Below are 16,106 nucleotides of genomic sequence, written 5' to 3' on the forward strand. Positions count from 1 at the left end.
AGGCTGCCAATTAGAGTTTCAAGCCTTTCAAGATTACACGTTCCTGCGTTAATCTCATCTCCTGGACCTCCTGACGCCGCCTCTGAAGAGTTCAGTTGAGGACCAGGGTGCGCGCACGCACGCGCGCACGCACGAGCCGAGTCCCCCTAATGAGACCTATGATGAATATTCATGTCCAATGATCAGCCTGCAAGAGAGAGAAGCGGCGTGTTAACAAGTCATGTGACGCATTAAACGCATGATGTAATAATCTGTTTATTGATCTGGTTAAACAAAAATTCCTCGCGAGCAGTTAGGCGTGAAAACTTTTATTTATGAAAATTGCCCCACCACTCAAGTTGGTAGATTCTTGATTTATTCCCAGGAAGAAAATGAAATCGGTGATCTTAGTGATGCAACAGCGGCTGGCTGTGCGTGTTGTCTCTTATCAATCGCGGGCTAACGGCAAGATCGGTTTCCTCATTGATTAAACCATGAGCGCGCTGACCCTCACCACAACCTTTCACTTGATACGCTGGCCATTCGGAAGTATTCATGTCAGTTTAGTGATCGCGCGAGCTGTGCGAGTCAACGGGTGCAGCGTAGCCCCCGTTTGGCTGAGGCCGAGTATGCATTCCATATGTTCTACATCCGAGAGGGAGGGGCCTCGGCAAACAGCGACTGAGCGGCTTCTCGCGGCTTGCACACTGTTAATTCTCTCACTTGCAATGCATATGTTCATACAAGGGTTGCACGGCGAACATGCGCTAGTAAAGTGCCGGGATGGATAGTGTGGAAAAATGTAGCGATATTATGTGTTTTCAGGTGCCAGGACTAGCGAACAGTTGTGAGGTCTGCTACAAAGAAGTGGAAGAAATTAAATGCACTGAAAATAGGGCTGAACAATTTTGAAAAATAATCTAATTAATTGGTACTTTGCGATTTTATGTTTTTTTTTTTTTCAAGGTCCTCTTCCTGTGTCTTTTAACAAGCACAAGCAATACATTTGTATTACAATAAATTATACCACATTTGTTCTACATGTTTTTTAAAAGACAAAAATTGTCAGATTTTTGCCTTCTTTTTTTTTTTAACAAAATAAACCAATGATAACAACATTCAAACATTCTCCTCCTAAAAAAATAGTTAAAGTTAAACAAATACTATAGGGAAAACACTCAAATGTTGTGCCTGTAATTCATTTGTAAGCAAAGTTATTTTAGCTAATGAAAACTAATGAAAAAACAAAAATTTATTAAGCAGTTTGGTTAACAAAAAAAAACAGACGCTTTTTAAAAAAAACTGACAAACTACATTTTATGTTTACAAAACGAACTATAATTATAGCAAAAATGTAATTTGTTTTAGTCTTTGGTAATTAATTTAATACATGTGCCTTTGGGGCTGATTTTAAATGTGATTTTAGGTATATTTATTTCAATATTAACCAAAATAAAGAGCGTGTCACGCTGAAGTGATGTTTTCATTTTACTGGTCCTTATTAAATATTGTGCACAAGTAATACACATTAAAAAACAAAAAAAACAAATACTGAAACTAACTAAAAAAAAACTAAATCTAACTAAAACTAATAAAAACGAACTAAATTTAAATAACAAAACTCAAAACAAAATAAAAATTAACTAAAATTAAAATTCTAAAACTATAATAGCCCTAAAGGACCAAAAAATAAGTTATTCTATTTATTGTACTTACAGATTTTTTTTTAATTAATTGACCGATTAATCGGTTATCTGAATTTTATTCTGCCAAGCGCCAAATATTGGCATAAGCTTCGAAAATTTCATAATCAGTCGGACCTCAAAATATTTTGATTTGATTCAGAAAGATGTTGTCTTGCTTTAAATATTGTCATTTGCTTTTCTGCTTATGAAGGAGGCTAAAATTAATTATAAAATGTAAATGTATTTTTATGGCGGAAAAAATCCAGACATTGTATTTTATGGCAATATCGCCCCGGCACTGTTAGCTCTATAGAAACCAGGCAGGCTTCCCAACCACTGCCTCACATTCCCAACCGGGCTCCCAACGTCACGCAGGGCCCCAAAGGAGCTTAAATAATCAAGTGGGAACGATTGAAAGTTTGAATGTACATTGAGAAGATTAATAAGGACAATGTCTAAGTGTGTGAGTGTGCGTGCGTGCTCCTTCCCACCCTCCCTTCCCACCAATGACAACTCTGCGCTCTGGTTACCAGGTGGTCTTTTCGCCACTCGCTACACATCGCTGTGTGTGTTTGCGGATAGAGCAATCGGTATTGGTAACAAAAGACGTGGAGAGTTGAGGGGGGGCGTGTACCGCCCACCCTCCCTTATTTACCTGCTCGCCACCTGCTGGTTTGCTGTCACATGGACCTGAGCGTAAGTGTAACCCGTCATCTCAACACAGCAATTGCCTGAACAAGCTGGTGGACCTTCTCCTGTATGCTCTTGTGAGTTTGAAGGAAAACATGAAGGCTGTTTGAAATCACAGAGATTTGTTTTTCAGTGCGAGTTTATTGCGAGGTTCCACGTCCACCTGGGATTGATGAAAATCTGGCATATACGGTTGTAAGAGCGTGTAAATAAACATTGTGTTATAGTTTTGCTGTTCCCACGTGCTGTAAACATATGGAGGACCAAAATTCGAAATAAATAAATGACTAAAAGTGAAAATAAAAAGGGGTATAAAAAATTTTAATTTGAAAATTAAATCCAAAAGAATAAATATAAATAACAATAACAAAATATATATGTACACATAAATAAATACATTTGTATTTAATTTAGGAATTATATTTTTTTACATTTGTTTTTATTTTCACTTTTAGTCACTATTTATTTATTCATTTATTTATTTTAAATTTGGGCCATTTTAGTCCCCACTGCCAGGTCGAAATGTTATTCAAATGAAGGGGCGTTCCTAAGCGTGTTTTGGGTTGGTCTCCTGCCGTTGCAAACTGCCTTTCAATGGTGGAGTGAGCGGGTCGGCGAACCACGAAGTCTCGCCGGCTTGAATGGAGGGCTTCAGCAATGGACGACTATCTGGTCCACTGTCACCACAACTTGCGACTTGAGTTGCTCGACAACAAGTCGCAAGTGACTAAATAAATAATTAAATAAAAGTAAAAATAAAAACGGATATATATATTTTTTCCTTTTTCCCCCCCATTTACATTTATTTTTTAAATTAAATTTTTGAATTACATTTTTTTATATCACTTTATCACTATTAACTTTTAGTCATTTATTTATTTATTTAGTCATTTATTTATTTTGAATTTTGGCAGTTTTGGTCCTCCATATAAACACACTGAAGTATTAAGTTACAAAATCTGAGCTTTGACCCTTTTGGAAATGTCCTCGTCTTAAGAAAGCGAATGTATACGCGTACTCGCACGGCAAAGTCTTGAAATCCACCAGCACACCAGCGAGGGGGGGGGGGGGTGTAGGATGAGGGAGGGGTCTAAGAAGGCATTGTCGCAGGGACGCTAATCCCCCCTGACTAGCCTGTTTGCAGCCGACCTGAGATCACCCCTCCGACACGCTACTAACACGCAGCGCCTAAAAAAAGATACGCCCGCTGTGCATTAACACCGCGCATGCATCTTCTAAAGACCCCCGCCTCGTCCTACCATCCGCTTGAGCCGCAATCAAGTTTAAACACATTTCGATGTGTATGCTTCCGTTATGTACATTCTATGTTGGGAATTTCATTATTCACTCCAATGCTATAGTGCAGATTTCTAAGTGTTTTTATATGTTTTTTTTTGTTTTGTTTTTTAGAGTAAGAAGTCGCCATTGCTCTTTCCCAAAGCTAACGTCGTTGTGTGGTGTTGTTGCTAACTCCCTGTCTTTGTTGCCTTAATTGGCAGGTCAGTCAAAGCTGAAGAATGAGCGCCGTCGGGGAAAGTCCCCTGGACCCTGACACGGCCGAGTCACGCAAGAGGAAAGGCTCACCATGCGACACGTCAGCGCAAAGGTCATCACGAATATACCATGTTAACATCCTATTTCATGTTGTACACACCTAATGAACTGTAATGAATGCAATTTAAGTTTCTGTATATTTCAATGTAGCTATATTAATGCCTGTACGTGTCTAATGCGGCGTTTCTAATGTACATGAATTCACTCACCATATTTAAAAAGCCACACACATTCAAAGTCACAGATGCTACAGTGTAGAATTGTGAGGATAGTGTCCCCAAGTGGACAAAAAAGTACCAACAACTCGCACACATTAATAAAGCGAAATACATTTGTATCCGATTACATAATCGCTACAGTAATCATTAAAAAAAAAAATATGATAGCTGCAGCACTCGTAATTTAATGTATATGCACCTCTAATGTACCATATATACATCATGTTTACTGGTCTGTACTACTCTAATTTTGCACATTGGCTCGACACAATGTAATATGTACAAATGTTTAACCCCTTCAGATCCGCATTTTTCTTGCTAGGCAATTAATTTTGTATAAATTTTTTTTGTAACTGATTTTGACTCTTATCCCACATAAGAAGAACATGGGAAAATATTTTTTGGGGGTTACCTCATGTTTTTATTTGTTTTAGTGGGACACCAGGATAGTGTGGCTGTAACCAAGCTTTTCTGTAACATTTTTAACACGAACATAATGCAAATCAACTTGCGATTGTGATTGGCTAGCGAGGACCCAATCATGAACCAGAAGTGTTGACATCATTCGAATGATGCGTTTTCATTGGTTGTCGACACGCAAATACGTCATGTCCACTGCAATCATCTCTGGATCCGAAGGGGTTAATATCTGCACACTTTTGCGATCGCATGTTCACATCATATTTGTGCCTGCACCTCTAAAGTAGGATATTGGCATTTTTTTTGACGTCCACGTCCCTCCACTGTGCCACATTCCCATCATATTTGCTGGTCTATGCACCTCCTTCGTAGCATATTTACATCCTATTGCTTCCTGAGCCTGCTGCCCATGTTTAACAACATGTGTGGGGATTACGTTGGGATGGTGTGTGCAGACGGATCATCAGATCACGGGTTAGCCAAAGTTTAGCCGGAGGGTCGAGGTGTAAAGCGAGGACGCTCACACGCACACGCACACACGCACACACACACTCTGAGCTCCCAGAGTTTGCTCGTCCGCTCTTGTCAGCCTTTTAAGGCCCAAGAGCTGATGTAAGCTGATGTAACATCCCGGCTCGGATTTCCAAAAGCAACCAGTGACCTGCGCTTTCCCACTGCGTCCTCCTCCTCACCCCTTCCTCCTCCCTCCCCCTAACGCAGCACCCCCTTTCCTCCCTCCCTCCCTCTCTGGGCCACCATGCCTGTGTGTTTTGGCCGTCCAATGCACTGACCTACTTTTTGCTGCTGTTGTCCTCCTATGCGCGCGCGCGCACACACATTTCCCACATAATGTAGTTGTTCTATCTATCTATCACAAAACTTTACACTTCTGTTCGAAAGCAAAGAAAACGTCAGGAAAAGTTCAGGAGAACATCTGAACTAGGGACCGATTGCAGTATGAGTACTCTTGAGTAGTCACCGTAACCAAGTACCGATATCACCAGCACTTTTGCTGCATAAGATTTCCTATAAAAAAAAAAAAAACAATGACAGATTATTTTAAAGAAAGACCTATTAATCTCAATATAGCATTTTTCTTTAAAATGTCATGAAATTAATGGCAATTTTTTTTAGTCTTCTAATTTCTATTTCCTGATCGGAGCACAGCCCACAAGAGGGCAGGTCGCGAGTACCGGGTATCAGTACTATCTGTACTCGCACATCCTTATTGGTCAATTTTTAAAACAGCATATCCACATTTGTATTTTTTTTGTTGTTGCTGACTTTCCCCCCCATTCTTTTGCTGTACTTTATACACTACAGCGATGATTAGAAAAAGCAGGAAAAAATGCTGACTGTTACAGGAATTGATAAAGCGGTCATTCTCTGGTCCGAATGTGTGACTGAAAGTACATCCATTGTCCTGCAGCCTGGAGAAGCGACGGCGCGAGCTGGAGAGTCGCTACATCGGCGAGCTGGCGGAGTTGCTCTCCTCCAACATGGGAGACATCGCCAGTCTCAGCGCCAAGCCCGACAAGTGCCACATCCTCAAGAGCACCGTGGACCAAATCCAGCAGATGAAGCGGCGCGAGCTGGGTAAGTACCACGCGTCCCGTTTAAAGCCCCCGTATTCCTCAACGGCTGCTGACGCTCAGGTGTGTCTCGCCTCCGCAGAGAAAGCAGCTCTTCGCTCTCCGGATGACGCGGTGCAGAAGAGCGACATCTCCTCCAGTAGCCAGGGCCTGCTGGAGAAAGAAGCCCTTGGACCCATGCTGCTCGAGGTTAGCATATCACTGCTATACAATCAGCCCTGGTTGATCTCATCATATACTGTTAACTTTTTGGCGGCATTTGACTGTCTCACAACGCTACATTTTGCCGGCATCCAGGCTCTGGATGGCTTCTTCTTCGTGGTGAACCGCGAGGGACGCATCGTCTTTGTCTCAGAGAATGTGATGAGCTACCTGGGGTACCCTCAGGACGAGCTGATGATGTCCAGCGTCTATAGCATCCTGCACGTGGGAGACCATAACGAGTTCGTCCGCAATCTGCTGCCCAAAAGTCTGGGTGAGCCTTTATGTATTTACATTATTTTGTAGGGCTGGGTATCGATTCTAATTTACTCAATCGATTCGATTTTGATTCAGTAGAGTTCAGTTCAATTCAATGTCGATTTTGTCCGATTCGATTCACTGATTCATTACGGAATATCAATTCTTCTTAAATGTCAAGGACATGATAAAAACTTGACAAACATTACATTTTGCGGAGACATTAACTGGTTGAATGATTTATTTTTGGTTTATTAATGAAAGTAACATTTTATAATCACTTATGTTACACATTGACATCAGCAAGGTTGAGATGATAATATTTTCATAATTCTAATTCAATAATTGTAAATTGTCTTAAAGTGTTTTTTTATAAATATAAGAATATACTTTTGGATTGTATTATGTGAATAATACATTTCAAGAAAACTGTAAAATACAAAAAAAATGGCCTTTAAAATTCTATTTTCTTATGAATTTATGTGAAAGAGATATTAATCGATTCATGGTTTTATGAATCGATATCAGGCTCAAAAAGGAAAATCGATTCGATATCGTTTATTTGCGTTTCTTAAACCCAGCCCTATTATTTTGAATGTTGCACCACTCATGTGTCATTTAATGTCGAAACCATATTAGCATTCTGTTTAAGCACAAGAGGTGTCGCCACTATCCAGGAGGGAAATCCCCGAGTCATTAATTTGATTGTTTTCTGTGCGTGTGCGCAGTGAATGGCGCGCCGTGGCCTCAGGAGTCAGGCCACAGGAGCAGCCATACCTTCAACTGTCGCATGTTGAAGAGGCCGCCCGACGAGATGGACTCCGAGAACCAGGAGGCCCGGCAGCAGTACGAGATCATGCAGTGCTTCACTGTTTCGCAGCCCCGCGCCGCCGTGCAGGAGGAGGGCGATGGTGAGGAGACGCCACAATATGCTCATCGAAATATATTTTGTATTTTTTTTTTTATTTTTTTTTTTTTTTTTATATCAACACTTTGTGTTCCAGACTTGCAAAGCTGCCTGATCTGCATCGCCTGCCGGATGCCTCGCGCCCAGCCTGTCAGCACAGAGTCTTTTATCACCAAGCAGGACCCCACAGGTGACATGTTACATAAAGTGGATGCTCAAAGAATGCATCTCTCGGCTTCTTTTAAACATAAAAACAAAAGATGGATAGGCAAGTTATGTATACCTCCCGTATTCCTCATTGAATAACGTCTGTTAATGAAAATACAAATGCACAGTGACTTTCCATACACATGATTTTTGTGAACAAAATAATGAGATTTTATTTTAGGCCATGTCGCCCAGCCCTAGATTAAATTATTGCGATTGAATGTAATTATGTTTGCGTGTGGGACCTTTCAGGGAAGATCATCTCCATCGAGACCAGTGCTTTACGAGCGACTGGCCGGCCCGGCTGGGAGGATCTGGTTAGGAAGTGCATCTACGCCTTCTTCCAGCCGCAGGGCAAAGAGCCCTCCCATGCCAAAAAGCTGCTACATGAGGGTGAGAGTCCATCCACTATTGAATTGTATTTTCATCGTTGCTGACTCGGGTTGGAAAATTGCAGGTAAATGTTGGCCTGTGAACAGGGGTGTGTAGACTTTTTATCCATATATTCAATATTTATATTTGTATGAAAGTCAGAGAAATTCTCATTCACAATAATATGCCATCATTTAGTTTGATATATTCATCGTTTATTCCCGTTAATTCCCACGGAAAGTTTGCGGTTTCACAGAATTTTGCGATGCTGTTGCTGATTCCTGATTTGTTTGTTGTGCCCGTCCCGGCGTCGACGGCCAGTGATGAGCCACGGGACCGCCATCAGCCCGCTATACCGCTTCGCCTTGAGCGACGGCACGCCGCTCAGCGCTCAGACCCGCTGCAAGTTCTGCTGCCCCCCGAACCCAGACGTTCAGCCCTTCATCATGGGCATTCACACTATTGACAGGTACGAGCACTCACACGTGCTGGTCTGATGTATCGATGCTTGGCATTTTGGGTAATTGAATGAATTGACGTCAACCTTAAACATTTATTGACAAAAATATGTTATATATGACCTCACAAGTCTAAACATGACATTGTGATTGGTATTACATTTTTGGAATATGAGCTATGAAGCAAAATCCAGCTGTTTTTATCCATCCCAGGAGGCGGCCATTTTGCCACTTGCTGTCGACTAAAGACGACATCCCAGTTGCTCTGGCAATGACCAATCACAGATCACCTGTTTTCTGAAGCTGTGCTGTGATTGGTTGTTACCTGAGCAACTGTGATGTCATTTTTACCCGAAAACTGCTGGATTTTGCTGCTTAACTCATAATCCACTAACACAATCTTAACCAGAATACTGTATTCAGACTAGTGGGGCTGCATAAAATATATTATTGTCAAGATTATTATTATCTTTCCCTTTAAGCATAATCTCGGCATATGCAGGTACATAACCTTGTATTTCGCTTTCCCCAGGGAACACAACACTGGTAGCTCTCAGGAAAACACTAACCCCAGCCTTCAGCCAACCCTGGGCAACCTGGCCCAGACGCCCTCGCGCTCGCCGGCCCTCGCTGCTGGCAGCAACTCAAAACAAACCTCAGGCCCCGCCGTCGCCTCAGCCTCCTCCGCCCCCTCCGCCTCAACGGGGCTTCACCCCGGCAACAGCAGCGTCTCCCCCCAACGACTGAATCTGTCCGCCGGCTACCTGCCGCCCAGCCGGACGCGTCCCCAGCAGGGCAACAGCCCGTCGCCTCTCAGCAGCCCCACCACAGCCGCCCCTACCTCGTTTATGTCGGCTGCCGTGTCGCGGGCCAGTCCCGGACTGGCAGGGAGCCCGCGGGTGCCGGGCCTCCACTCGCCAGCAGGCGCACTGAACAGACAGAACTCTGGCGGCGACCCGAGACAAGCCGGGACCCCCGCCGGTTTCTCCTCCTCCCGGCCTGGAGCGGAGGGAGGAGGGGTAGAGGACTCCGTCAAAGCCCCCCTGCCCTCTACCACGCCGTTGGCTCATCTCAGACTAAATCAGCCGCTGGACAGCAACCGGACAGGAAGTGACACTAGCGATGCCCACTGCACCCCGTTGCCTCTACCCAAACCTTCTCCCGGTCCTCAGTGTCCCGCCTCCCACAGTACACTGACGGAGCGACACAAGATCTTACACCGACTGCTCCAGGACACCAACGACTCCACAACCACCTCCTCGTCCTCCACCGCCGCCGCCGCCGCCGCCGCCTCTGAGGATGCTGGCAACAGAAACGAAGTGGAGATCAAGAAAGAGCCGCCATCCAGTCCCGCGCTGCAGCGCTCCAGTTCCAGAGAGCCGCAGGACCACCAGCTGCTGCGCTTTCTGCTCGACACGGACGAGAAGGTGAAAGTAACGATTCCAGCCCAACCCTTATTTATTTATTTTTTTTAAACCATCATTAGTACACTTAACCTCCACATATCGCAGGTTATGCGTTCCAGACAAAAATCCCCGACATCAACACCTTATGGCAAATTATTATTTTTTCTATGGTTTTTTTTTACCCCTTGAAACACATTTCACCATATTAAGCACACACTTTTTAAAGTATTCCTTACAACCTCTTCTCACATTTTCGCAAAAAAAAAAGAAGGGAAAATGTCACATAGTATCACTTTGAGAAAAGAGTAGAAAACTGACTCACGCAGTTCTCAAAAAAAAAAAAGGCCAAGTGTGTATGCTTAAACATAATGCAATATTTTTTCGGGATGGGTGAGTACCAATACTAGCCTTAATTCAAGGTATTGGTACTCGCGATTTAATAAGAATAATATAAAATTGCCATTCATTTCATGCAATTTAAAGGAAAAATGCTATTTGGGGATGTATCGATCTTTCTCTAAAATTATCCGCCATTATTTTTTGGTAGTGGTATCAGTGTCGGTGATTACTCAAGAGTTGAGTACTCGTACTGGTATGGGTCTGAAAAATAAAGTGGTATCGAGCATTCCGAATATTTTGTTTTTATCTTATTTTAAATTTAACACCAAAATGCTCAACTGAATCATATAATTTTGTCTTGAGGAAGCTAGCTTATTGCTAACATACAGCAGTACATATAATAGACGTGCTAACAGAAATTAGCATCAACATTGTAGCAATTCTACACCTTCAAGCAACTGCTTCTTTAACACAGGCGGAGCAACATTTATCGGCAATTCTGAATATTTTAGAGGAGATGTCATCCAAGATTTGCAAATTCTTGCTGTTCTGATCCGATTTTGGTCCCAACCTCCACTGTGGTGAAACTTTTGTGAGCTTACAAAGCTGATATGACTTTGCAGGACTTGGGAGACCTACCTCCCCCCTCGGCTCTCAGCCTGCAGACGGTTCGGGTGAAGGTGGAGAAGCGAGTCACCGGGGAGGCATGCGCGGCAGCCACGGGTACCGGCTGTCCCACCTCCAAGACCACCGCCCCGGCTGCCGTCAGCCCCAAGTCGAGCCCCGTGGGGGAGAGACGGCGAGAGAGCCGGCGGGACAGCCGCCGAGATAGCCGTGACTCCACGGTAATTTTTTTTCTCAGCTGACTATGGGCCATGTTGTTCGTAATTGTTCGCTCATTCCGTATTTATTCATCTTTCTCTTCTCTCTAATGTTGCTCTTCTCAATTGCTGCCCCTCCCCCCTCTGCTCCTCAGATGTCCGGCGGCGCCTCAGACACGGAGCCCCTTGCCCAGCTGCCTCCCGCCCTCAGAGGCTCAAGCGCGGCCAAGCAGGGCACCGACGACGCGGCCGTCCCAGGAGGAGGCCCCCAGCTCCACTCTCCGACCCCCCAGTCCCCAGCGCAGCTCCAGTCCCCGGGGCCGCCGCTGCAGTCTCCGCTGTCCCAGCCACGCTTGCAGTCCCCGTCGCCCCAGCTCCACTCGCCCTCCCCCAAGCTCAAGTTGCAGTCGCCCACCCAACCGCAGCCCAGCGGCGTCGGCGTGAAGCGGGAGCCACCCGGCACTCCGAACAGAGGTCGGCCTTTATTGTGGTGTGGATAGTGGGGGGGTGCGTGGGGGGGCATAACAGCTGTCAAAGATGACAGGGACTATGCAGTCCACTACATTAAAAAAAATTTTTTTGTGAGTGAGTAGGAAGTGATTCCCAACGCAGTCTGTTTTGTGTTTTCCCAGGCAAAAATGACGGTGGCCCAACTTCAGGCGGCCAGAATCATTCGGCCTTCGATTTCTGCAGTCCCCCGACTCCGAGCCAGGCCCAAGGAAAGGGACAGGGAGACCTCTTCCAGGCCCACAAAGACCGCAGCAGTCCCTTCCTCGAGGCAGAAATCGTCAACCCGTTCAGTTCAAGCACTGGTACGCAAAAGACAACACACACACACACACACACACACACACACACACACACACACACACACACACACACACACACACACACACACACACACACACACACACACACACACACACACACACACACACACACACTCACACTCTCACTCTCACTCTCACTCTCACACTCACACTCACACTCACACTCACACTCACACTCACACTCACACTCACACTCACACTCACACTCACACTCACACTCACACTCACACTCACACTCACACTCACACTCACACTCACACTCACACTCACACTCACACTCACACTCACACTCACACTCACACTCACACTCACACTCACACTCACACTCACACTCACACTCACACTCACACTCACACTCACACTCACACTCACACTCACACTCTCTTTCTCTTTCTCTCTTTTGGGACACAAATGAGTGAAAAGTCTCCTAGCTTTAAAAGTTAGAATTTTTTAGGCGTAATGTAACACACACAGTATCTCGTTGAAGAAAAAAAAAAAATCACAGCGAAGTGGACCTCAGCTGTCACACACCTGACTATGCACGGGATCACTGCGAGGCGAATGTGTATTCTGTCACGTCCATGCGGGGCGACAACAATAACTTGGCGCTCATTTGCACCTCAGTGCTGACAGCGGCAGCCTCACCAATGATAGAAGATGTTTGTTAACACAAGCCAAGCAGATGATTACCGTATACAGTGTATGTGAAAAGTCAACACAGCCCTTTTCACATGACTTTTCCTGCCATTAATGTGACGTATACTGTATACTGTCAATTGAAAAAAAGTTTAAAACAATTGAGAAAATGTACTTGGGAGTACACATTATTTGATCCTCTAATTAACCTTAAATACATTTCACCTATTTTAGAAGGCTGTCCAATGCTGCTTTAAAATCATCACCTTATTTGTGCTTGACTTTAATCATTTGTAATTTTTCATAGTACCTGTAAAAAAAAAATATATATATATATATATATTTTTTTTAAATATACCAACTTGTGAGCTACCTTATTTCTAAATGTCCCCCCAACTGTGCTTCTTAACCGTTTCAGGCCCGACCAAGTTAGATTTGGTTGACTCGCAGTTCCAGCCTCTGTCTCTGTCTGACTCGTTATCCTTTGATGCCCTGGGAACGCCATTGCAAGCGCCCCTCAGCTCACCCCAAGAGTGAGTATTACACGCACACACACACACACACACACACACACACACACACACACACACACACACACACACACACACACACACACACACACACACACACACTTAATAAAGCTATAGAAATGCAACGTTCTTTTCTCTCACCGTTGTTTGAATGTGTAAAGTGTCAGAATAATGGCACAGATGTGTTCGTTTGATGGTGAAATGGTTAGTGCGCTGATATTAGCTTGTAGGCTAGCCATTTTGATACCTATGCGAAAATGCCATAGGTTTCCCTAGATTGGGTAAAACATTTTTTTGAATGACACCGTAGTGTGTTCATTCTAGCAGTAGTCACTTGCATTCTACCACCCAGAAGTTGCATGGCACATATTGTTCAAAAAAACATTATGAATATGTGTTAAGCTATTGTTGTTTTTTTGAGCAGGCAGTGCGTACCCTGTACGCTGGACGAAGTCTTGGGTCCGCCGACCACGGCCGAGGCCCGGAATGACGAGAAGGCTCTGCTCGAGCAACTGGTCTCCTTCCTCAGCGGCACTGATGAAAGTGAACTGGCCGAGCTGGACAAAGCCCTCGGTATTGACAAGCTGGTGCAGGTGCGTCGTGTGTGATTATACGCATCCGTCCGGGACCTTAAGGGTTTCACTTTCTTGTTGCAGCCTTCAAATCATTCTTTCTTCAGAAATCGACACTTAAGTGCAAGTTCATCAATTAATTTTTGTACATATTTTTTTTAATTCCATGTTTAATTTGTCAACAATTCACACAGTTTTTGTACTCTTTCTGAAACACTATAATCTGCCACAAGATGGCACCAAAGTCCTATCTAAATGTGGAATGTAATAATATACAGTAAATGGTCCAAGGAAGTATGATCATTTATTCTATTTTGGAATAAGGCTATGACCTACCAAAATATGGATAAAATGAACCACTGTGAATACTTTCTGGATGTACTCCTGACCTCTGGGCTTTACTTGTCCCTCCCCACAGGGTGGCTGCTACGACCCAATGCCTCAAAACTTCCCAACTCAGCAAGTCACTGCCACCCCGCTCTCTCTGGACCCCAAGCTTCCCTCCTACTCATCCCAATTCACGGCGCCCGCTCAGTTTCTCACCGAGATGGCCACCATGGGGCAGCAGCAGGCGCTGGGCTTCGGGGCCGCCCGGGGGACGTTCCTCGGCGGGGCGCCCACCGCCGTGGCGGGCCTCCGGGCAGGGTTGACCCGGCCGGCGCAGGGGATGGGCGCTCAGCTTCGACTGCCACCCAACCAGCTGCGGCTGCAACTCCAGCAAAGGCTTCAGGGTCCTCAGCAAGTGAGAGCAAAGACTCCCATTAGTCGATTCACAGTTTGTGGCTTGATTCGAGTGGCGTTCTTAAATATGAACCTAACCTTTTTTTCCCCCCTAAAAAAGTCCTTTATTTTCACCGATGCTTATTGTCTGATATCTCACCGCTTCCTTCCATCCTTAGCTCCAGAATCGTATAGCGATGAATACGTTCCCTGTAGGAGGCCAGCACGTGAACATGGCCGTTCGTCTCGGCGCGCCGCAACCTCAAATTCCTTCACAGGTGACTCACCTGTTCAGCTTTTTGCCTTTAAAGAAATGTGACTTAAAAGTCGCACTTATCAATATTCAATTCAACTCTGATGTTAAATGTAGATTTGTAAGTGAAGTGAAGGTAGTTTGCATTGATAAATTGGTTAATGAATGACTGTGAAAGTCTTTCATACCTATTTTATGGAACTTATTGCTTATCTTTGCCTCCATTTGTAGTGAAGGGAGAGGTCTTAAATTTGACGGATGTGGCCTTAAAACACGTTTGTCTTCCGTCCCCAGCCTCCACTAAACGCTCAGATGCTGGCTCAGCGTCAGAGGGAGCTGTATAGCATCCAGCACCGCCAGCGTCAGCTTTTCCAGCAGAAGGTCATGCTGATGAGACAGAACATGGCCACCGCCGCACCCGCGGGCGTCGCCGCCCCGGCCGCAGTTGTCGCCAGAGTCCCGAAAGGTGCCAACAACAACAGCAGCAGCAGCGGCGGCGGCGGCAACGTATCTGCGCCTCAGCAGCAAGCGCAGTTCAACTTCCCCGCCGGCTACAGCCCGGTGACGGGGAATCCTCCTACCTCACCCGGTCACTTTGGTGGCCCCCTCGACGGTAAACTGAATAGCCAGGCAACGTTGCTGGGCGGCGTGCAGGCTTCTCTTTTTGGTGGCGGCTCCTCGTTGCAGCAGCAGCAAAGTCTGATGCAGCAGTTTGGGGGCGCCGGTGAGAGCAAACGCCAACGCCGACATTCAAAATGACCGTCATCATTATTTACGATTAGATTTAAGAAATATTTCAGAAATAATTTATAAAATCCAAATAAGAAACCATGGAAGCCACACACAAAAAAAATAGATTAGAAAAAAAACTGTCGTCTTGATGGACACATTAAAATGAATAGATTAATCGCCCAGGCCTAGAGTAGTAGTTTTAACGGTAAGATTTTACTTCTCTGTAGCCCTGGTCCAGCCGGACCCGCATTTTCCTCCTGAGATCAGCCCCACCAGTCCGCTGTTGTCGCCTCAGAACTCCACTTCCCAGAGTCCTCTGCTCCAGCAAGCCCCACCTCCTGGCTACCAGTCCCCAGACATGAAGAGCTGGCAGCAGGCCAGCAATAGGTGAGTGATCCTTGGACCCCCGCAGAAAGATGAAAAACATGCAAACAAACTGCTATAAAAATCCTCACATATTCATTTTTTTTTGCCCATGTGTGCTCCGTGCATATCACAGCCTGTTCAGTACATCATCGCAGCACAGCGGTGGACAGACATTTGGCCAGCAGGGGGTGTACAACAACATGAGCATCACAGTGTCCATGGCGGGGGGCTCGGCTGGCGTGGGCTCCTTACCTTCCTTGGGGCAGCCCGTTGTCGGCTTGAACAGCGGCAGTGGCGGCGTGGGCTCGTTGTGTAGCGACCAGCAGGTCAGAACAAACCTTGAACCACAACGGTCAAGAG

At 45.2% G+C, this 16,106-nt stretch overlaps 1 protein-coding gene across 1 annotated transcript in view; it reads left to right on the top strand.

Moving 5' to 3' along the window:
• ncoa1 (nuclear receptor coactivator 1) overlaps window positions 1-16,106 on the top strand; it is a 35,271-nt gene that overhangs the window by 11,767 nt on the left and 7,398 nt on the right. Inside the window, exons 3-21 of the mRNA XM_086060925.1 lie at window positions 3,854-3,960; window positions 5,976-6,142; window positions 6,221-6,327; window positions 6,436-6,613; window positions 7,326-7,508; window positions 7,602-7,694; window positions 7,964-8,104; window positions 8,405-8,552; window positions 9,074-9,968; window positions 10,910-11,131; window positions 11,263-11,581; window positions 11,740-11,919; window positions 12,992-13,106; window positions 13,528-13,696; window positions 14,094-14,417; window positions 14,575-14,673; window positions 14,943-15,372; window positions 15,608-15,767; window positions 15,880-16,072. Of these exons, the coding sequence (XP_085917051.1) occupies window positions 3,872-3,960; window positions 5,976-6,142; window positions 6,221-6,327; window positions 6,436-6,613; window positions 7,326-7,508; window positions 7,602-7,694; window positions 7,964-8,104; window positions 8,405-8,552; window positions 9,074-9,968; window positions 10,910-11,131; window positions 11,263-11,581; window positions 11,740-11,919; window positions 12,992-13,106; window positions 13,528-13,696; window positions 14,094-14,417; window positions 14,575-14,673; window positions 14,943-15,372; window positions 15,608-15,767; window positions 15,880-16,072 (4,212 nt within the window). The 5' untranslated portion in view covers window positions 3,854-3,871. The remainder of the gene's footprint in view (window positions 1-3,853; window positions 3,961-5,975; window positions 6,143-6,220; window positions 6,328-6,435; window positions 6,614-7,325; window positions 7,509-7,601; window positions 7,695-7,963; window positions 8,105-8,404; window positions 8,553-9,073; window positions 9,969-10,909; window positions 11,132-11,262; window positions 11,582-11,739; window positions 11,920-12,991; window positions 13,107-13,527; window positions 13,697-14,093; window positions 14,418-14,574; window positions 14,674-14,942; window positions 15,373-15,607; window positions 15,768-15,879; window positions 16,073-16,106) is intronic.

Source organism: Leptonotus elevatus, chromosome 18, assembly GCF_054856555.1.
Source record: "Leptonotus elevatus isolate MCC_2025b chromosome 18, RoL_Lele_1.0, whole genome shotgun sequence".
Lineage (NCBI taxonomy): Eukaryota > Metazoa > Chordata > Actinopteri > Syngnathiformes > Syngnathidae > Leptonotus > Leptonotus elevatus.